General features: G+C 32.2%; 1 protein-coding gene across 1 annotated transcript; it reads left to right on the top strand.

Moving 5' to 3' along the window:
• Nucleotides 1-20,446: 20,446 nt before the first annotated feature.
• LOC142356091 (uncharacterized) lies at nt 20,447-20,881 on the top strand (the record flags this gene model as incomplete). Its single annotated transcript, XM_075408061.1, has 1 exon — nt 20,447-20,881. A coding segment is annotated over exon 1 (435 nt), but the record flags the coding sequence as incomplete, so codon positions are not given.
• Nucleotides 20,882-23,856: the final 2,975 nt, after the last annotated feature.

The raw sequence follows: 23,856 nt of genomic DNA, 5'->3' as shown, positions 1-23,856 counted from the left end.
ATAACATGAGAACAACAAAAACAAGTAAGGTTAGTTTAAATATATTTGATGATAAATGGTTTTATTTAAACAATATAAAAAGTTATCTTCATGATGAGATTCTATATCTATTCAGAAGAGATTTAATTAAAAAGATCTGCGAACGGACTTCGTCCATGGCAACCCAAGCAGGTTCCCTGATTAATACTATCCAATAGAGCTATTACAAAAATTAGGGTTAGATGTAAGTATAGAATCATTGGAATCGTTCATAGATAATAATAAAGAATTAACCATCAATGATGATAGAAAGTTAATCCATGCCGCCATTACACTATATAATGATTTATTATAATTATAAAAAATGACTAAACTAGAAACACTTAAAGAATTAAATAATCTAGAAAAACAAAACAGAAGAAATAGATTAGAAGATAAATTAAAACAACAGGAAAATTATGGTGAAATACAAGAGTTATTTGATCCTTTAACTAAAACACTAAATGCAAACACTGAACACAATCTAGCATTAAGTGAACAAACATTAAGAGCAATAGATTGGCAAAATCAAGAGTTAGATAAACAAACTAAGATGATCCAGCAAGCTGGCTCACAGTTTAATGAAGCTTTAATGAAGTCCAACGGCAAAGCTGTAGAGGAAGCTCGAGATAAACCAGGAATGTTAGTAGATAAAGACACGGCTCAAATTATTAGTTTAATGTCAGTTCAATCTAACCGTCAATTAATGTTACAGCTCGGAAATTTAGATATAGTTGAATTTGAAATGAGTGGTGTGAAACTAATTTACCAAGAAAATGCATTTATAGTTAAGGATAATATATATGAATTGTCAGATGAGATTATAAACTTTCTTACTAAACCTAATATAAAACATGGTGAACTCGAGGAAGATGAAAACAAACTTAAAAAGTTTTTAAAGGATATTAGATATGAACTAGGAAAAGGGGATAAGAAAAGCGCAAGATATAGAACATTAAAACGTATAATAGGGGTAAAAGATGATGTGTTTGGCAGGGGTTTAAATAGCAACCCTAACCAACAAAGTTGCCATCACTACGTGGACCCAAATAGTTTAGTAGAAAGACTAGAATTATTAATACTAGAAACAAAAGCTGGTCATGATGGATTATATGAAGAAATGCTAGATATATCTAAGAAACTATTATTTATGAATATTATTAATCAAGAGCAACTAGATAGTTTTGTTTTTAACTATGGTAAATAAATAATGATGGATAAACAACAACAACAACAACAACAACAACAACAACAACAACAACAACAACAACAACAACAACTAGCTAAAGAAGTATTCAAGTATTAAAGAAGTCCTCAAATAACAAAGTTTAGAAGAGAAAGAATAATACCATTATATAAAGATGAAACATGGTCAGCTGATTTGCTAGACAAAATAATCTCTAACTAAATACAATAATAATTATAAGTTTATATTAACTGTTATAGATATATTCACAAAATATGCATGGGCTATTCCATTAAAGAATAAATCTGGTTTATCTAAAATTAATGGTTTTAAAATAGTATTAAGTGAACATACACAATGTGGCTTCGAAGTTCGAAAACCAGAAAAGTTATGGGTAGATAGAGGTAGTGAGGTTTACAATAAAACATTTAAATCTCTACTTAAAGAATATGAAACAAAACTATATTCCACTTATAATGAATTAAAGGCTGTAATCATAGAGAGATTTAATAGAACATTATTACACATAATAAATAAACCTATGTTCATCAATGGCGATGGTAATTGGGTTAATATATTTAATGATGCTGTTGTACATGAGAGAGTTTTGTATTACAGATAAAGGTGGTAATTACATTGAAGATATAGATGAAGCAACTAATTACTCTTTAGAAGAGTATTGAAAACTGTTACCAGTTCAGAAAAGTTAAGAGTTTTAAATATAAGATCACAGCTGAGTGTGAGTATAAAAAGAGAACCAAAGAAGAAGTTAAAACTACTAAAAAATTTTTCAATACTGATTATATTTTTAATAATGCAATATATGAATATGGTGACTTCAATCGGTGGCTAGATTTCGAAAAGGAAATATATGAAGGTTTTGGTTATGATTTCGAGTTTCTCGGAATAAGAAGTATTCAGTTAAACATTGAACCAACTAAAGCATCTATTGGTAGTTATATAGATTTACCTCCCAATCTCAAAAACTCTAAATCGATATTAAATATACGTAAATATAAATACAATTGCTTACAACTAACTATAACTGCTTGGCAACATCCCGCCCCACACAATTCAACTCGAGAAAGTAAATATGTAGATAAACTAATTGAACCAAGACAACAACATGAAGATGATTTTGCTTATATAATAAGAATACAAAAATTGTATAATATTAATATTTGGGTATACACACCTTGTGGTGGGGGCAAAATAGAATTGTTTAAGCAAGTGATGATTTTAATAAAGATAGAAAAGATGTAAGACTACTAGTTTGGAGTAATGGTCAAATAGAACACTGTGCCCTTTGCCCTAATAAAAAATATAGAAACCCTGTTAGAACGACCAAATAAAAACAACATTAAATATTATTATTGTAATATGTGTACCTATTGGTTTAACTCACAAATTGAATATGATAAACACGAATGCATCAACTCATTCAAACCAGAGATTGTTTGTCCTAAGAAAAAACATACTACTATTATAAATGAACACAAACGTCAGAAAATAAAAAATATTATAACTGCCGATATAGAATGTTGCAATGTTGAAGTCTCAACTAATGATTGTAAACATGTAATAATTGAACATATTCCAATAGCTGTGGGTTACACATGGCAAGGTAACTTCAAGCACTACTTTGGTCTTGGCTGCATCAAAAGATTTGCTAGAGATCTATTAGAAATAGAAACTGGGAATAACTTCAAGCTTAGCAAACAAATGATATTCACAGAAGAAGATAAATTATATCATGAAACTAATAACACTTGTCATATCTGCAGCAAAACATGCCTTAATAAAGTAAGAGATCATTGTCATGAAACTGGTAATTATAGAGGACCAGCATGTAAAAAATGTAATCTAAGACACAAACAACGAAACTTCATTCCAGTAATACTCCATAATGGCTCTGGCTATGACTTCAACCTACTATACAGTGAACTCTTTAAACAGAATAATGATAAAAGAAAAGTAGATAACATACCACTAGCTGCTGGTAAGTCTAAGATGTTTAGCATTGGTTGTCTCAAATTCTTAGATAGTTATAACTTCCTAGCTATGCCTCTAGATCAAATGGCAAAGATATACGGATGTAAAACTAAAACATTATATCCATATGAATACTTTGGTTTAGATGAGTTGGGCACCACGACGAAGTCGTATGGTAGTGGAACTACCAGTGGTAGCAAAGCTACCTATGACAATCTTATCGGTAATCTAAAAATAGAAGACTTCACATCCTCACTACATACTAAATTACCAACACAAGAAGAAGTAGATAACTTTAATAATGAAAACAATCATAAAACTGGTAAAGATCTAACTATAGAAAATTTACAAAATGATGTGGAAATATTAGACTATTGCATGAATGAATATGTTAAATTAAGCATGAAAAAAATCAAGCTCAATCTACTTCATTACGTTAGTCTACCAGGTTATAGTTTTGATTGTTAGTTAATGTCAAGTGGTATTACATTAGATACATTGCAAGATAAACCAATTGCTAGATGATTTTGTTGGAGCAAAGAGAGGTGGTATATGTGGAATAATGGGTGATAGATATATAGATAACAGTGATGGTAAGTCCAGGGCGAAGCATGACCGGAGGTCCATATGGTACATAGACGCAAACAACCTATATGGTTATGCAATGATGCAAAAGTTGCCTTATAAGGACTTCCAATTTACTACTACTACTAATACTACTACTACTACTACTACTACTACTACTACTACTACTACTACTACTACTACTACTACTACTACAACTACTACTACTACTACTACTACTACTACTACTCTAGATGTAATATTGAATACTCCTGATGATAGTGATCATGGTTACTATTTAGTTTGTGATATTGATTATACTGATGAATGTAAAGAGAGAACAGAACAGTTAGCACTAATGCCTAATAAGAGAAAGATAAATGATAATGAATTAGGTTACAGAGAAAGAGATGGACGCAAGGCAAGATTAGAGAAATTAATCTTAGACCAAAACAACAAAACAGAAAATATGGTTCATTATAGGATGTTAAAGTTCTATGTTAAGATGGGAGTAAAAGTAACAAAAATACATAGATTAAATAAATTTAAACAAGATTATACTTGTAGAGATTGTATACAAAACAATACTAACAAAAGAGCAACAGCCAAAACTGAAGCAGAAAATGATGTAAGGAAATTAAAGAATAACTCCCTATATGGAAGAATGTGCATGAATCCTCTACACTTCTTTCAAAGCAAGTTCTTGCATGATGAAGAAAGATAATGAAAAATGTAAGTAAACCAACATTTAAGAATATAACTAGATATAGATATTATAGCCAAATAGAATAAATAAAGAAGAAAAAATAGAATATAGCTCACCTATATATGTAGGAGTAACAATACTCGAACTTAGCAATTTACATATGTTTGATGTATTCTATAATATACTACAACCAACCCTCAAAGATCTAACACTTCACTATATGGATACGCACAGTTTCGCGTTAAGTTTTAGAGAAGGTAAAGTTAGTGATGAGCATATGGACTTAAGTAATCTAGACATACCTATTAAAACTAATAATAAAGTCCCCGGCAAGTTTAAGCACGAGCTAGGAAGTAGGATTATTGAGGAATTTATAGCATTGTCCCCCAAAACATATAGCTTCAAAAATTATCCTAAAAACACTAAAGAAAAAGGTGTAAGGAAGTATAATAATGCTAGGCACATAGATTATTATGATGCGTTATTGAATAATACACAGAGAACAGTAGATGAATGCAGAATACAAAAAGTTGGTGATAACATGAGAACAACAAAAACAAGTAAGGTTAGTTTAAATATATTTGATGATAAATGGTTTTATTTAAACAATATAAAAAGTTATCTTCATGATGAGATTCTATATCTATTCAGAAGAGATTTAATTAAAAAGATCTGCGAACGGACTTCGTCCATGGCAACCCAAGCAGGTTCCCTGATTAATACTATCCAATAGAGCTATTACAAAAATTAGGGTTAGATGTAAGTATAGAATCATTGGAATCGTTCATAGATAATAATAAAGAATTAACCATCAATGATGATAGAAAGTTAATCCATGCCGCCATTACACTATATAATGATTTATTATAATTATAAAAAATGACTAAACTAGAAACACTTAAAGAATTAAATAATCTAGAAAAACAAAACAGAAGAAATAGATTAGAAGATAAATTAAAACAACAGGAAAATTATGGTGAAATACAAGAGTTATTTGATCCTTTAACTAAAACACTAAATGCAAACACTGAACACAATCTAGCATTAAGTGAACAAACATTAAGAGCAATAGATTGGCAAAATCAAGAGTTAGATAAACAAACTAAGATGATCCAGCAAGCTGGCTCACAGTTTAATGAAGCTTTAATGAAGTCCAACGGCAAAGCTGTAGAGGAAGCTCGAGATAAACCAGGAATGTTAGTAGATAAAGACACGGCTCAAATTATTAGTTTAATGTCAGTTCAATCTAACCGTCAATTAATGTTACAGCTCGGAAATTTAGATATAGGTGAATTTGAAATGAGTGGTGTGAAACTAATTTACCAAGAAAATGCATTTATAGTTAAGGATAATATATATGAATTGTCAGATGAGATTATAAACTTTCTTACTAAACCTAATATAAAACATGGTGAACTCGAGGAAGATGAAAACAAACTTAAAAAGTTTTTAAAGGATATTAGATATGAACTAGGAAAAGTGGATAAGAAAAGCGCAAGATATAGAACATTAAAACGTATAATAGGGGTAAAAGATGATGTGTTTGGCAGGGGTTTAAATAGCAACCCTAACCAACAAAGTTGCCATCACTACGTGGACCCAAATAGTTTAGTAGAAAGACTAGAATTATTAATACTAGAAACAAAAGCTGGTCATGATGGATTATATGAAGAAATGCTAGATATATCTAAGAAACTATTATTTATGAATATTATTAATCAAGAGCAACTAGATAGTTTTGTTTTTAACTATGGTAAATAAATAATGATGGATAAACAACAACAACAACAACAACAACAACAACAACAACAACAACAACAACAACAACAACAACAACAACAACAACAACTAGCTAAAGAAGTATTCAAGTATTAAAGAAGTCCTCAAATAACAAAGTTTAGAAGAGAAAGAATAATACCATTATATAAAGATGAAACATGGTCAGCTGATTTGCTAGACAAAATAATCTCTAACTAAATACAATAATAATTATAAGTTTATATTAACTGTTATAGATATATTCACAAAATATGCATGGGCTATTCCATTAAAGAATAAATCTGGTTTATCTAAAATTAATGGTTTTAAAATAGTATTAAGTGAACATACACAATGTGGCTTCGAAGTTCAAAAACCAGAAAAGTTATGGGTAGATAGAGGTAGTGAGGTTTACAATAAAACATTTAAATCTCTACTTAAAGAATATGAAACAAAACTATATTCCACTTATAATGAATTAAAGGCTGTAATCATAGAGAGATTTAATAGAACATTATTACACATAATAAATAAACCTATGTTCATCAATGGCGATGGTAATTGGGTTAATATATTTAATGATGCTGTTGTATCATATAACAATAACATTCACTCAACAATTCATATGACACCAGTTGACGCTTCTAATAATCCTGATAAAGCTAAATACAATTTTAGTTTTAAGAATATAAAGGGTAAACCTGGCTACGCCCAACCTAAACTTAAAGTTGGTGATTATGTTAGAAATGCAGATAAACGTAATATCTTCTCTAAGGGATACACTTCTAATTGGAATAGAGAATTGTTTAAAGCTAATGAAGTTCTAAAAACACAACCACCAACATATAAAATAGAAGATATTATGGTGAGATAATAGAAGGTAAATATTACGAAAAGGAATTATTAAAATCCGAGTTTGACTTTGAATCTAATAATAAGGTTTTGGAATCATTAAATATTGACCTGCGGTCCTAAGTCTAAGTCTAATTGTAAGACTAATTATAAGTCTAATTACAAGACTAATTATTATTCTAATTATATGTAAACAAATACAAAGATGACAAGAAATAGATTCAATCAAGCTAAACATAAATCAACATCAACATCAACAAACAACTTAACACTAAATAAGTTCCTGAAAGTTATTCCTAGAAGATAATGATAATATTGATATGAAGGATACCTATAAAATTACAAATGTACATCCTCCAATAGATGAAAAAGATGTTGTTAATAAAGAGTATTGTGACAATAACTTATTATCCTCTTCTAATAAACTAGACATTTTAAATAAAAATATAACTGAACTAAGAAAAGGTGAATTTGAGAGAGTCACAACTAAAACATTACAACTAAATGAAACACAACTTAAGGATGAACTAATTAATGAGTTTATTGAATCAACAAATGAAGTCAGAAATAATGTTAAGTTTTGTAATAAAGTTGCTGCAGATACTATCTCTAAATATAATCAATTAAAACAAGAATTTGATAATAATAAGTTTAATCAGAATATCACTAACATACAGCTAGATGAAATGTTTACTACCGGGCTAAAAGAATTTAAAGAAGTTAATAAAAAGACTAATTCTTTTATAGATTAAGCCCTTTTAAAGAATAAAAGGACAATAGTACAATATATAATTGCTATACTTTTACGAAGTACGTTAGTTGATAATAAAGAGCAAGCGAGACTTGAGATGCATTATGATTTTGAACAAGAAGATATAACGAAAGAAATAGAAATAATTTTTAGTAATTAAAATAACCAAAACTATGACTAACCCAACAGCACCGAGTGAGAGATTACTATATCCAGATTTGTCATCAGTATCAGAAAGATTGATAAACGAAAAGATTCAAGCTAATAATAAATTTAACAATAATATTAACATTATAAAAGATATTAGAAATTATTATGAAACTAAAACTTATAACTATATTAAGAAGTTAAGTAGATATAAAAATTATATTAACATAGCCGAGATAACAGAAATAGTATTACCATCTATAGCAACAACTGCAACATCAACATCAGTTGCATTAACAGGTAAAGGATTACCTTATTCTATACCAACAGCTTTTGCTACAGCAACTGTTTGTGGTTTATTATCAAAAACAATTAATACTAAAATAAGAAATAAAGTTATAAAGTATTCACAAATGTATATTTTAAGTAAACAGTTTAGCGACAAGTTTAATAGACTATATACTAAATCAATGAATGATAATAAAATAGATAATGATGAGTATAATGAATTATTTAAGGTATATGAGGTTTATAAGAACAGGAAAAAAAGCTGAGTGTTTTTTTAAACTAAAGTTGTTGGTGTTTAGTTATAATAATGTTTTTAGTAATAATAATATTAGTATTAATGTTTATCGATAATCGTAAACATAATATAAATATAATCATAATCATAATCATAATCATAAATATATTATAATCATAATCATAAACATTATCATAAACATAATATAATCATAATCAAATAATTATCTCTTCTTAGTACCTAAGTATAAGCCTCTTTCTTTTTGTACTACCTTTATACCTTCACCAGTAGTTGCATTTTTAATTAAATCAGGTGTAGCCGCTAGAGCTGCTTTAGGGTTTCTACTTGCAGCTGCACTTCCTATTTTACTTGCTATTTCTAATGCTCTTACAGGATTATTAGCAACTTTCTTTCCAAAAAAACCCGTAGCCCTACCAACACTTTTAAAGAAATCTTTCAATCCCTCTGCTTCCATTGTTGCATCAGATACTGTCATTGATTTATTCCTTCTACACTTAACACAATTACCCTTTAACATCTTAGTTCCTTTAGCTGAGATAAACCCATGAACATTATTAGTACCACTATAATGTCTACCACCAACACAATAAGAATTAGTTTTGAACTTATTCAAAAGACTCATTTCTATATATAAAAAATAATGGAAGTTAAAAAGTATAATACTTTTGTTGTTATTAAGCCTGAGCCTACGGGTTCCACCCGCGAGCGAAGCTCGAAGCCTGAGCCCAAGCCAAAGGTGAGGCCAAAGGCTAAGATTAAGATTGAAGCTAAGGGTCTATCTCTAGAGAATGGAAAGAAATTAAATATTATTTATGCTAAGGGTTTTGTTAAGACTAGTAGGAAATAATGACAAGGACTATAGTTATAATTATAACTATGACTTAATTATAACTAAGGCTATGTCTATGAGATTATAGACCTTCGGTCATCTGCGAAGCAGTTTCACTGATCCACGAAGTGGCTTTGACAATTAGTTTCGTTAGGAAACTATATCAACCATCTTATTAACATCACTATTAACACTAATAACCTTTCTAGTTAATACTAATGAGTGACATATAACATCTGCAGCACTAAATTTAAAATTAAGTTGTATTGGTTGTGGTCCTATATGATTCGTTTGATATCTAGTATCGAATACATATATTCTATAACTACTTTTGAATGTTCTATGCATTATATATGGTTTTATATTATGTGGTAGCCCATTATAATCTTTATTAAAGCTAACAATCTCTTTAAAAGCCTCATTATAATTATTGGTACCTTAATTAATAATCATTCTATCCTCGGGATAAAACTCACTACCAATCTTACAATAACATTCAGTAACATTCATTATATCGAATGTACTTGCATCATGAGTTCATTAACATTATTATTTTCAAAACCAACTATTATATATTGTGGTCTTTCCAAACCACTTTCCATACCAAGATCAAACATGAAATTAGTAGCATTGGGCACATTCTAATAAAATGTCTTTCTTTCATAATAACTAAAGTCTACATTATTATTTTTTTTTTAAACCTTTTTGCACAATAATTCTATTATTATTACTAGGTTCAACACTAGGTACACACAATGATATATCTCTAATTTCTATATTACAAACATTAGCAATTGCACCAGGATTAGCATTAACTCTATATAGAGCTCTATCATTTTTATTTCTTTTTAATATTAGTTTAAATTCTAAACCAAATATAATCTTTTCGAAATCATTTACAAAACCAAATAAATCACTCATCTCATTCATCATATACATATGACCTCGTTGTGCAGCAATATGGTCACCTTTAAGTTGACTATTTCTATTGCCTTGATTTCTAACAAAACCACTCTCATATTCATCGTCAGTAACCAGTGCGTCGGATCCCGGAAATCTTATTAAGATCCCGGTTTTTTTCCCGACAAGATCCGGGAAATACACGGGGAAGATCCGGGGATCTTACCGGGAAAATTACCGGGAATTTCAAGATGTGCCAAGATAGAGCAAGATCCCGCATTTCCCGCCGGGAAATCCGGGACATTTAAGAACCCTGACAGGAAAACCGGGAAAAAACTAAATCTCGGCGGGATTTCCGGGATTCACCAGTGGGATCTTACCGGGAAACTCGGGAACTTTAAGATTCCCGCCAATTTTTCCGGGATTTCTCCGCCGGGATCTTACCGGGAAAATCGGGAAATTTAAGATTCCCGCCAGTATTTCCGGGATTTACCGGCCGGGATTTTACCGGGGAAACTGGGAAATTTAAAATTCCCGCAAGTATTTCCGGGAATGAGATGCTGGTCTTACCGGGAAAACGGGTAAAATTATGATTGTTCTGAGTGAAATCAAGAACGCTTGCCAAGTTTTTTTCTTGGAGACAGATAAGAAACGTTTTTTTTCTCCGCAAAACAGACAAAACTACTTTTGATATTTGACGAGCGCAGTATTTGATAACCCGAAATTGGAGCAAAACACATACGGCACAAACAAAACAGACACACACAAAATTGAGGCAAAAATTTTTATTAGCGCAAAATAACGATCTAGATAGCCACTTGTTTGTAGGTGTCAAAAAAAGGCGGGCATTAGGGTACATCTCCTCAAAATCCAAATTCCAATGTTTGCAAACATGCAAACATTGAAATTTGGATTTTGAGCAGATGTACCCCATGGCCCGCCGTGTTTTTTATCCGGCTGAGATCATTGGAAAAGTTGACACTCCCAGTTTCCTACCAAGATTACTGGGGAAAAAAAGTTCCCGGTTTCCCACAAAGAAAACCGGTCAAAAATTAAATCCCGGGTTTCCCACCAAGATTACCGAGAAATTATGGTATTCCCGGGTTTCCCGCCAAGATTACCGAGAAATTATAAGATTCCCGGGTTTCCCACCAAGATTGCCGAGAAATTATAAGATTCCCGGCTTTCCCCGCAGGGTTTCCGGGAATGGGATCACTGGGTACTAGTAATAACTTATACATCAATAGATTAGGATGACAATGATTTATATATTCAGTAGTCCTACCACCACTAGTTTCAAGCTTAATTGAACTAAACAATGCCATCATACCATAATTAACTAATCTGATATTAGCATCATTAGCAAATACACCACCAGCATCATCTGATACAACAAACTCTATCTCTAGTTATGAATCATGCAAATTTAAATGATTCTCTTCTCTATTGAGAATGATATTAATATTGGTATTGATTGTATTCATTGTTGCCAGATTATTTGTTTTATATTTTATAATGTTACTTTTGTGTATATCAGTATTGTAACCATAAGTTGTGTCCAAATTAAAATCCATTATTAAATCCAACTACAAAATATACATGAAGCTTTAACTAAAACTAAAGAAGAGCATACACATAACTTTAGAATGATAAAACCAACAGAAAAGCTTAACTTTAGTGAACCTATACTTAACTCCTCAAAATTAGGTAGAAGGAACAATCAATTCCTATATGATACCCAAGGTGAAACATTGTCAGATACCCTTATTTTAGCTATTATACCAGGAGCATATGAATTATTCGAAATAGCAGAATTAATAAAAGACGAAACTGATGGTAATGTTATAATAGAATCTGATAAGAATACAATGAAAATTTTAATGGAAGTAAAACAAGGTGCAATTAACTTTAACATCGAAAATTCAATAGCCCCATTACTGGGCTTTAGAAAAATAGTATATGAACAAGATAAATATACATCTCAGAAAATTGTTGATATTATGGGTTTTAGTGCTATTAACATTCATTGTAATGTGATATCTTGTGTTAAAGATAATAGGAATAACACAGACATACTATATACTTTTACTCTAACGGAACCACCAGGCTACCTAATAAATATTATACCAACTAATATCTTATATCAAAATATAACTAAAGATAGAATAGAATATATGAGTTTCATATTAAAGATGAGCATGGAAGACCTATAGACTTTAATGGTGATGTATTAAGTTTCACTTTACATGTGACATAGTCAGCAACTTCGTTGATCTAGTGTAACTAGCTGGGCGAAGCCCCATCTGATGTAGATATAAACTTAAACTTAAACTAAACTACAAAACTCTCCGATCCCAATTAATTCTTAGTTTACCATTAATATTTTTATTTTTAGTTATATCAATGACAAAATAATTATAAGGCTCTTTCCATACCTTATTACATATATTAGCAAAATCATTATAACTAAGTTCAACATGATTAAAGAAATCTTGATATATAGATATAAGGACTTTATCTCTTTGTTCAAATAAAATAAATAGATTACAATTCTCTCTAACACTCTGTCTATCCACAGAGAACAGGTTTTGATTAAGATATATCATATTGCAATTATTATGTCTACTTCTACAAAAGTATTCATTAATAACTGGTTCTTTGGCTCTAACATCATCAAATATCATTAGTTTCTTTAAATCTTTGGGTAGTTTATCAGGAGATGGTAAATCTTTTATATCTTTAATAAATTCTATAAATGCTTTTGGGTTTATTCTTTCTAATCCATTGTATTGATCACCAGTAGGTCCAATGATGTATAGCTTATCAAAATATATACTAGCTAGAATTAGTTTTTTTTAATAAGAATGTCTTACCACATTCACTAGGACCAGATATTATACATCTAAAGTTATCTGGTAATGTGGCTTCAGTAATTATATCATCATCATTTAGCCATGATTGTAGATCTTTATTTATTTTTACAGAGATCGGTGAAACCGCCTCACGGATATTGTTAGTAGGACTATTGTTATTAGGTTTACCCTTTTGATGGGACTTCGTCCATCCGGGAACTGGTTCCACCGAAGTTTCACCATGTTTTTCACCAAATAGATCTGCGAACGAGCTTTGCTCGTGGCTAGCCAAGCAGTATCCCTGATATATAAAATTATCATCTGTGAAGCAGTTTCCCTGATTAACATTATCATTAACATTATTATTATTATTAACATTATCATTAACATTATTAACAAAGCTACTTCGTAGATCATTATCAAAGTCATTATCATTATCATTAACATTATCATTAACATTATTATTATCACTAATATTATTAGCAAAGCTACTTCGTAGATCATCTGCGAAGCAGGTTCCCTGATTAACATTATCATTATCATTATCATTATCAATGTCATTATCATTATCATTATCTTTATCATCATCATTATCATTATCATTATCATTATCATTATCATTATCATTATCATTATCATTATCATTATCATTATCGATATCATTATCATTAACATTATCATTAACATTATCATTATCATTATCATTATCTTTATCATTATCATTTTCATTATCTTTATCATTATCATTATCATTATCATTATCATTATCATTATCATTATCATTATCATTATCATTATCATTATCATTATCATTATCATTATCATTATCATTATCATTATCATTATCATTATCGATATCATTATCATTAACATTATCATTAACGTTATCATTATCATTATCATTATCTTTATCATTATCATTTTCATTATCATTATCATTATCATTAGCAATAACAATAACATTACAACCTAAACAAAAACACTCATTACACATTCCTGGATATTTACATTGATTAACTAGAATATTCAAAGCACTTTTAATTCTAAATCCTCAATCAATAAGATAGATCATATATAAACAATAAGCCCCACAATAAGATTCATCATATTGTTGTATTCTCCCATTAGAGCCTAGATCAACATATACTTCTAAAAATAATGGTGGAGTTTTTATCACCAAAACTATCAAAGTAAAAAGTGATACACAGATCCACCTTCTCTTCTTATAACTAAAACCCAATGTGTACCATCAGTTGGATGTAGATTGACAATAATGTTGAAGTTAGGTTCACTTGTGTTATCTGGAGTTTGATCTCTCATTACAATTTCAATTGGTGTTAGACTTATATCTTTTCCTGTATCTTTTATTCTGATATCACTCATAGCATTATTATCAATATTAAATTTATTATTGAATTCCTCACAAATTAGGATAAACATTTTTATATAATAAATTTTATATATAAAAATGGATAAAAGTGGTATACTTTTTTTCTTATTATTATAATTATATTTTGTTTTATAATATATGATTCAATACCGAGTAAATACACAAAACTAGAAGAAAACTTTGGTGGATTTATGAATTGGAATCTAGTTAGATTTGAATATGAAAAGTCACCACTACATACTATTGTTTATGGTTGAACTGGTACAGGGAAAACATATTTTATTAGACAATACTTAAAATTTTACTCAGTCCAAAACCATGACCAAAACCAAGACCAAAACCAAAACCAAGACCAAGCTAAAAATATAGTTATAGTGTGTAAAGATGACAGTGACTGGATAGATCCTGAGTCGAATAAGTTTTATACTGGGTTTAATAAATGTGATATAAATATGATCACAAAAAAAATATGCATTAATTTCAAAATTGTGTAATACTACTTGATGATATGGGTGATAGGTCAAATAAGGATATAGCTTATTATTTTACTGAAGGTAGACATTATAATATTCAAATGATTGTAATTTGTCATAGACCAGCTCAAATAATTAATACAGCAAGAATGAGTTGTGATACTATTTATTTAACAACTTATAAAGGACCTGATCTATTTAAAAACTTCAATGAGATACATAAATGTGAACATGACTTTAGTAAAATAATTAGTGGGTTAAATAGTAACCATTACAATTGTACAGATGGAATGTCAGATGAACTTCGTTATGGTATAATTAAATATAATAAGAAGGAAAATATTTTATTGTTATTAAAAGTAATAGAACAATGATATATGATTCAAGAGTTGGTTTCCTTGATATACTTTTAGCTCTTAGTTCAAAAGATGAATTAGAAAGAGAAGATGTAAATAACTTATAGCATATATAAACCACTCATGATAAACGCAACAGATAGAAATGTTATTAATCACGATAACTATATATTCTATTTTAATAAACTTCTTAAATTAAATAATATAATTAATATAATAATAATAATATTATTATATAATAATAAAATACAGAAGGATGTTTTAACTAAAGAAATGATTATGGGAAGGGGTAAAAAAGTTTATCAATGATTGGTGGAATTATAAGCTCAGACTTATTTATATTTAATGTTGAGTAGAGGAAATACATTAGTTAACGTTGGACATTGAGAAGAGTTGGATAATGATCTGCGAAGTAGCTTGGAGAACCACGAGCAAAGCTCGTTGGAGAACCACGAACAAAGTTCGTTGGAGAACCACAAGCAAAGCTAGTTCACTAATCTACGAAAAGCAATACAAGAAGAAAATATAAATCAGTGTAGCTGCGACTTCGTCAATGAAGAGATGGGAATTTTGAATAGAAAGGGAGAAAAGTTTTTAACCAGACTATATGGAAATAATGAAGTATTTAGAGAAGAGATTATAAAATTTGTTAGAGATAAAAAAGTTTTAGACCTTGAAATGATTTTAGATAAGAGATGTAAAACTAACACACTCAATACGTTAGGAAATAAATATTTAGCAGAGTGTATCACATCTAAAGATAATACTAAAGATTTAATTGAAATCATGGTTAAATAATACCGACGAAATGATTAGGTAATAAGTAATGATTAAAGTTTCCCGATTATAAATTCTTTTAAAATGTTTCGAGTATAACTATAGATATGGAAACATTGCTGTTTTAAAATATCATTATGGATCATGTCATGAAGATAAAACTGATAAATGTATGCGTGGTAATATAATACTAAGTGGTATTTGTGCTAATAATTTTTTTCCATGGGGTTGTTCTTTGAAAAATGAAAAGTTCTAGTTCTAGTTCTAGTTCTAGTTCCAGCTCTAGTTCTAGTTCTGGTTCTAGTTCTAGTTCTTTTTCTGGTTCTGGTTCTGGTTCTGGTTCTAGTTCTGGTTCTGGTTCTTTATCTGGTTCTAGTTCTGGTTCTATCTATGACTCTAACTCTAACTCAGATCCTAACCTTAAACCTAACCTTAACCCTAACCATAACCCTAACCTTAGCCCAGAAGTCTTATTTAGAAGTTGTAATAAATGCAATTATGTAAAACCACTAACTGATTTTGATGAGAGTAAGTATACATGTAGAAGCTGTACTTCAGCTAAAGTTAATTGTCCATATTGTACTTCAGTTGTGAGATATGATGGGATACGGGCTCATGTAAAGAAACAACATCCAGATGTAGATTTAACTAGAGGATTTAGTAGGACTTATTAGATAAAAGACAAAATCCTAGAGCTGTAAGTCCTTTAGTTATTGTCCAAACAGAGGAAAGTTGTTCATGTAAATACTATAATGTAGTATCATTTCTTATTAATAATGGAATAAATATAGAAAAAGTAAAAGAGAACATAAATTTATTGAAGAGTATAGACAATTTGAATTAATAATTATAAAAAAATAAAAATAAATCAAAAAAGAGGGAACCACTCTTTATGAGTGAAAAAGAGCGATCTTTCCACTGGGGGATCACTCCGAATAAGTGTGAATCACTCTTAAAGAGTGAAATGTAAATTTTGCTTTGCTTTTTTTGTTTTTTTGTTTTATTTTTGACTTCAATTGATTTTTTTTATTGAATTTCATATATAGTAGTGCATAAAACAAGGGATTCAACAAACAGTAAATTTTGGCCCGATTTGACATGCGCGATTAGCGTTAGGAGAAAGGGACAAATTTTACTGGTGGTTGAATCCCTTGTTTTATCCACTACTGCGAGTATTCCCAACAATGCTGGTGACCACCGCACAAGAGCCGAGACAAGAAAAACCAATGTTGATGAGGGCTGGACAAAATCCCGAGAAATAGCTAAAGTTAGCTACACAGAGCAAAACATCGGACCAATTACCATAAGACGCGATGCTGGTACCACTACATCAAACGACAAACCCAATTCCTATAACCACGCTAAAAGGCAAAAAAAAGACACCAATCAGATGTAAGTACTGAAACTGATTGCAGTTCAAATCACACAATTGACACTAACAACCCATACTAACGGAAAACAAAAGCGAAAACACAGCCAAATCAGCAACAACCAAGATAACAAAACGTATGTTCTTTTAACAGGAAATAAACATCAAATAATATCATGCCTCTATATAGAAGAAATCAACAGACAACAGATTACGGCAGTAATGATCAATAACCAACAGACGATGAAAACGACGATCATCAACAATTCGACGACAATATCAGACTACGAAGCAACCCAACGCATTATGAACTGCAACCAAAAAGATAAAAAGCCAGAAATAGAAAAAGCAAAAGAAAAAAGATCCATGATGTGAACCTCATCTCAACAAAAACCCAAATCCAGGAGTCTCAAGGTCAAGTTTTTTTGACATTCACCAACGTATTCAAAATCCAGAACAGCAATGTCATCAAAACACCGATTTCTATCAAGATGCGAACAATATCATTAGAGGTAACCAATCGAATGATAGCGAATTCAGCCGAGAAGCCGTCAACAACATATTTCCAAAAAAACAATCTTCGCAATTTTAGTCTCAACGCACAAGACCAAACACTACCGAATTACATCAACGGAGCTGACCAACAACCAGAGAGACAGTTTCAACATACACAAACAACAGGAGACAAATTTTTGCCACGACAAGCACAACAACAACCTGTCACAACCAGCCTTAATCTTCCAAAACCTCAACTCATATCCTTCAGCAGAGATTCATTGAGATGGCCTGACTGGTTTAGTTTTCTAAAGCCACCATAAATGACAATGCAATACTGACAGATGACCTACGGATGACCTGTCTTCAAAACGCCCTCACAGACAGAGCCAAAGATAGCATCATCGGTTACTCATACAACGGAGAGTTTTATAATGATGCAATTCAAGAGTTACAAAAAACGCTTCGGGAAATCAGAACAAGTTACAGCAGCTTACCTTGATATTTTGGAACACTGGCCCAAACCCACTGCTAATAACCCCGAAAGTTTTGTATATTTTGCAGCGTTTCTTAGACAAATGGTTCAAACGTTCATACTTCAAAAATTTCACATCCGACCTTCAATCCTCAGCTGTCCTTAGAATTGGAAAAAACAAACTTACGCCAACAATGATAATCAGATGGAACGAATACGTCCTTAGGTGAGCTTTAAATCAACTTAATTTAATACATTTTAAGGACTGGGTTGATAATTACGCAGAAGCTTGCGAAGCTTTGTCAACATCACAAAAATAAACCAATCAAGAGTATAGTCCGTCTAGAAGATCACAAAGACTCCTCAAACAGCAAAATAACAAAAGATGCCCTCTATGTGGATACAGTCACAACTTAGGAAAAAGCACCCAATTTCTCAATAAAGATAATAACGAAAGACAACAAACAGTAAGGCAACTAAAAGTTTGCCAAAATTGCCTCACCGAACAATCGAAAGGACAGTGTAACAGTCATTTTCGATGCCGTGAAAATTTTATCACTCAACAATTCACAAAAACCAATTCAACAGCTCACAGACTTTTTCACAAACTCAACAACTACAAAGCAACCATAAGCAACAACATCATCAACAACAAACAAACAACCAGGTTCAAAACCATTCCGTAAACAATTATCACAACAAAAGTTGTCATTACAACAGCGGATATCAAACACACACAACCGCAAACAGATCACAGGTTCAACCACATGAATTCAACTTTGGAGGAGTGGTTGGTTACAACCAAAACAACAACACACGTAACACTTTTAGTCAGAACAATAACACTAACCATTTCAATCAGAATTACAAAATCAACAACAACAATGGAAGCTCCTTCAATAGAAATTATAACAACCCGAAGAACTTCAAGCTAAAGACAAATTCACGACACCAGAAAACCGGACAGACTCATAATCAAACAGACATACAAAATCAAGGCCAATGGCTTTAGCAACAACAACAGCAACTCACGACCCCAAAATCACACATGTAGTAACAACCAAATCAGTTCATGGGTACGACCTCAGGTTCAATTTCAAGCAATTCCGGTTATACTTTACACAGAAGACGTAACCTAGAAATAAATGCTCTTTTGGACAGCGGCAGCGACAACACTCAAATAACAAACTAAATGGCAAAAGCACTGGAAATAAAAAACACAGATCGAATTGCAGTACCAATTTCCTCAATTTATGGAGAACATATCATAACATCAACCGAAACCCTCCTGGGATCGGATCATTCAAGAGCACCCAACCTCTTTTCAACCTACAGGTGTATGCCACGTCAGCATCTGACTTTCAAAAGCTGAATGTACCCGTTAAAGTGTTGAACTCTATCTGCGCCGAATACGATCATCCTGATAACATCAGTTGTCCCCTGATACGAGATAATAGAATAGGAGTTTTAATTGGAACGGATGCTTTCATAGCAACGGTACCACTCAAATTCACAACAGGACAACCAGGAACGTCATACGGATTTTTGACTCAGCTTAGATGGACCGTTACAGGACCGAAACTGCAGAAAAACAAGCCAACTAGTAAAAAAGGAAATCAATTACAACATCACGCTTTACAAAAGAATAAAAAAACCAAGAAAAACAAGGAAATAGAGGACGACATGCTTCGAAAGTTTTGGACAATGGAGGGAAAAATTTTAGTGAGCGGGAAAAAGACATTGAGCGCAGATGACAGGAAAGCTATTGAAACAAAAAAGGATGACGCGCCACAATGGTTCACGTTGTTGACACCTTTGAATAATGACACTAAACTACCGAACAACTACTTTCTTGCCAGAGCACAGTTACAGTCACTTGAAAATCGACTTCAACTGGAACCGGACCTGTTTTTTCGTTACAAACAAACAATCGAAGCGGACATTGAGAAAAGATTTGTTAAAGAGATACTAAGTCAATTTGGTAACTACCACAACAGGCCATTGAACATAAAATGAAGAAGAAGGTAAGACGAGTCACAAACGCAGCTTCAGTATGCAAAGGACATTCACTTAACAAAGTTCTTTTGACTGGACCAGATCTGCTGGGCAGCCTTGTTGGACTTCTGCTCAGATTTTGGAAGTTCAAAATTGCAGTAACCGATGATATCGAGGCGATGTTCATGCGTGTTGCCGTACGACCTGAAGATCAAGACGCACTCAGATTTTTGTGGAACGAAGATGGAGAAGAAAATTTTTTCAAGTACAAGAAACTAATCTTTGATGCAACTTGTTCCTCTTCATGTGCAATATACATACTCCACAGATGTGCGGAAGACAACAATTTAAGAGATCCCGAAGCGTACGCAGCCATAAGAAACAATTTCTACGCAGATGATTACCTTCTAAGTTTGAACACAACCGAAAACGCAGCAACCACAACAACAGAGGTAAAGGATACGTGACAAAAAGGTGGCTTTAAGCTTACAAAAATTTTTAGTAACGTCCCCAATAACGTCCTGAAAAAAACTGGAGAAGATCCAGACAAAGTGACAGAGCAACGTATTTTAGGACAAATATGGAATGCAAAGGAAGGTATTTTCATCTTCAAAAGGCCAGACTTAAAACTGGATGTCAAGCATGCAACACCGTCAATTGCAGTCGCTCTCCACATCATTGTTCGATACACTGGAAATTATTACGCTGTTTCCTATTAGAGTATGATGCATTCTTTAATCGATAGTAAAACAAGGTGATAACTGGAATAATATGATCCCAAGCTAGTTCCAACATGACTTGCAGCAATGGGTCGACAAATATGAACGGATGCCAGAAATTTCTATTAGCAGATGTCTGATCCCTAACCCAGATGCTAAACATGAACTTCATACATTCTGCGATGCGTCAAGTACAGCAATAGCAGCGACAATATACATGAGATCAAGCAGCGAATAAGAAATAACAACTCAGTATGTTATTAGCAAATTAAGAGCTGCACCCATTAAAACAACGAGCATTCCCAAATTAGAACTTGAAGCAGCAGCTATGGGAGCAGAACTTCCTTTTGTTCAAAAAGAAATGATAGTACATTTTGACAAATTCAATTCTGGACTGACAGTATGGCAAAATTGGGTTGGATTAAATCGAAAAAGCACCAAATTTTTGTAGCAAATTGAATTGCAAAAAACATTAAACACTAAGTCAGAGCAATAGGAATTTTGTGTCTGGTAAAAAAAACCCTGCATGTCACGGTACAAGAGGACATTCTCAAGAGATTTGAAAGAAAAATGGCTGTCAGCGCCAAAATTTCTCCTAGAAAAACCCGCTCCAATTTTCCAAAGAGACCAGCAATTTACAGCAACGAGCGTTTTACTTCCGGAAACTTCAAATACAGTTATCGACAGTAATGATTTCTCTAGTTGGAATAAATTTATGCGGCGAACCGAAACAGTTATGAAAGCAGTCAATATTTTCCGAAAACGACCAGTCACAAACAGTTATGAAGCCGCACAACACCATCTATTGAGACAATTAAAGCATAAATTTTTTTCTGAAAATGTAAGATACCTTGAACGGGGAAATGAAATAGACGAAAAGGACAAGTTATTACAGTTCACCCCTTCCTGGACAAAGATGGTTTAATGCGAGCAGAAGGCAGATTAAAGCACGCTAAAATACCTTAAAGCCAGAAACATCCAGTTACTCTTGATAGTAAGAACAATATTACAAACTAATAGTTGAGGAAGCCCACAATACTGTAGACACTTTGGAACAGAGTTTGTCCGGGCCCAACTGCAGCAAGATTTCATCATTATTGGACTGAGACATTTTTTGAAAGAACTAAGCAAAACATGCTTCATTTGCCGACGATGGAGAGCAAAAAATATGACACCACTAATGACCGACCTCCCCAATTTCAGATTCGCAGAAGTAGAACAACAATATCTCTTCCTAAATGCTGGGTTAGACTTTTTCGGAGCCTTTACATCAAGCACCGAAATCGCAAATTGGCACAACAATATGTATGTCTTTTCACCTCTCTTGTCACTAGAGCTGTGCATCTGCAGGTTTGCCAGAATTGAACACAGATAGCTGCCTACTAGCCATCAGGAGATTTGTTTCGTGACGAGGATATCCTGAGTTGATCATCTCTGACAATGGATCAAACTTCGCATCAGCCAAAGAAAAGTTGGATCTGAGCAAAGTCACTGTTTTCATGAAAACAGAATCCACCTCTATCTCCTCATTTCGGTGGGATATGGGAAAGGCTAATTCAGTCTGCCCAAGGTACTTTGCTGATGATTTTAGGCAGCCAACAATTCAAGGCCGAATTTTTTCAAAAAATTTGTAGCCCAGACTGAAGTACTTCTCAACTCTAGGGAAATCACATATGTCTCCTCGGACAAAAACGTTGAAGAAGCAAAAACCCCTAATCAGTTTTTGTTAAGACGTCCTTACAACACTTTAGCACAGTTGACATAAATCAGCCCAACATTTAGCAAAAAGGAGTTCTCTTACGCACAAACATTACTGGATCAATTTTGGAAACTTTTGCAAAAGGAGTACACATCAGATCTTATCAGCCGCCCAAGATGGAGAACAGAATCAGAGGAATTGAAGGAAGACGATTTAGTTTGGTAATTAGACGAGTTCACTACAAGAGGTCTTTGGCCAATAGGTCGAGTTGCGAAGTGCCACAATGGAAAGGACGGACGAGCATGATCCTTTGAAATCAAGACATCATTTGGAGAGCTCCACAGACTAGTAGTTAAATTAGCTAAAGTTTTAAACAATACTTGAAACCATTAAAGTTTAAATTTTAAACAATGCATTGGTTTTAAAGTTCCATTATCATCATGTCCAAAGCCAGCACATCAAATGTTCAATTCTACACAAAATCAAACAATCGAGCACATGTAGAAGCCATCAACGCCGTGAAACTGCAAAAACGAAAAAAGAATTTTAACTTCCTTAAATCCTTAACATCCCTGAATATACGCGGAAAATCCAGCTCAAAGTGTTTCTTTAACATCAACGACCACATTCATCATCAAGTTTTCGCTATTTTTCCTTATTCGCCAGTTGACAAAAGCTAACGTCTTTAGAATCCAACCCTCAAAATTTTGTTGACAGCATTCGAATGACAGAGTTTACGGTAAATGTTGCCGACAATCTTCAACAAAAAATCAGTCTTTCACAGCCCCCATGAAGCCTAATAACTAATTCACACATCCTTGTCATTCAACAACACAGTATTCCAATTACAGCGGGTCAAATAAAAACACCGGCGCAAAGTTGTGTTTTATCAACTATTTTCAACAATGTACCCTGTTTACATGTCGCCCTGAAGAGTGTACAACAAGTGTATACAGACACACGCAAACAGGGAGCCGAAACATCCTCAATTATGACATGAGATGATCTT

The sequence above is a fragment of the Convolutriloba macropyga genome, unplaced genomic scaffold (genome assembly GCF_964194025.1).
Source record: "Convolutriloba macropyga unplaced genomic scaffold, txConMacr16.3 SCAFFOLD_1888, whole genome shotgun sequence".
Lineage (NCBI taxonomy): Eukaryota > Metazoa > Xenacoelomorpha > Acoela > Convolutidae > Convolutriloba > Convolutriloba macropyga.
The sequence above is the reverse complement of the archived record's forward strand: the minus strand, read 5'-3'. Positions and strand labels throughout refer to the sequence as shown.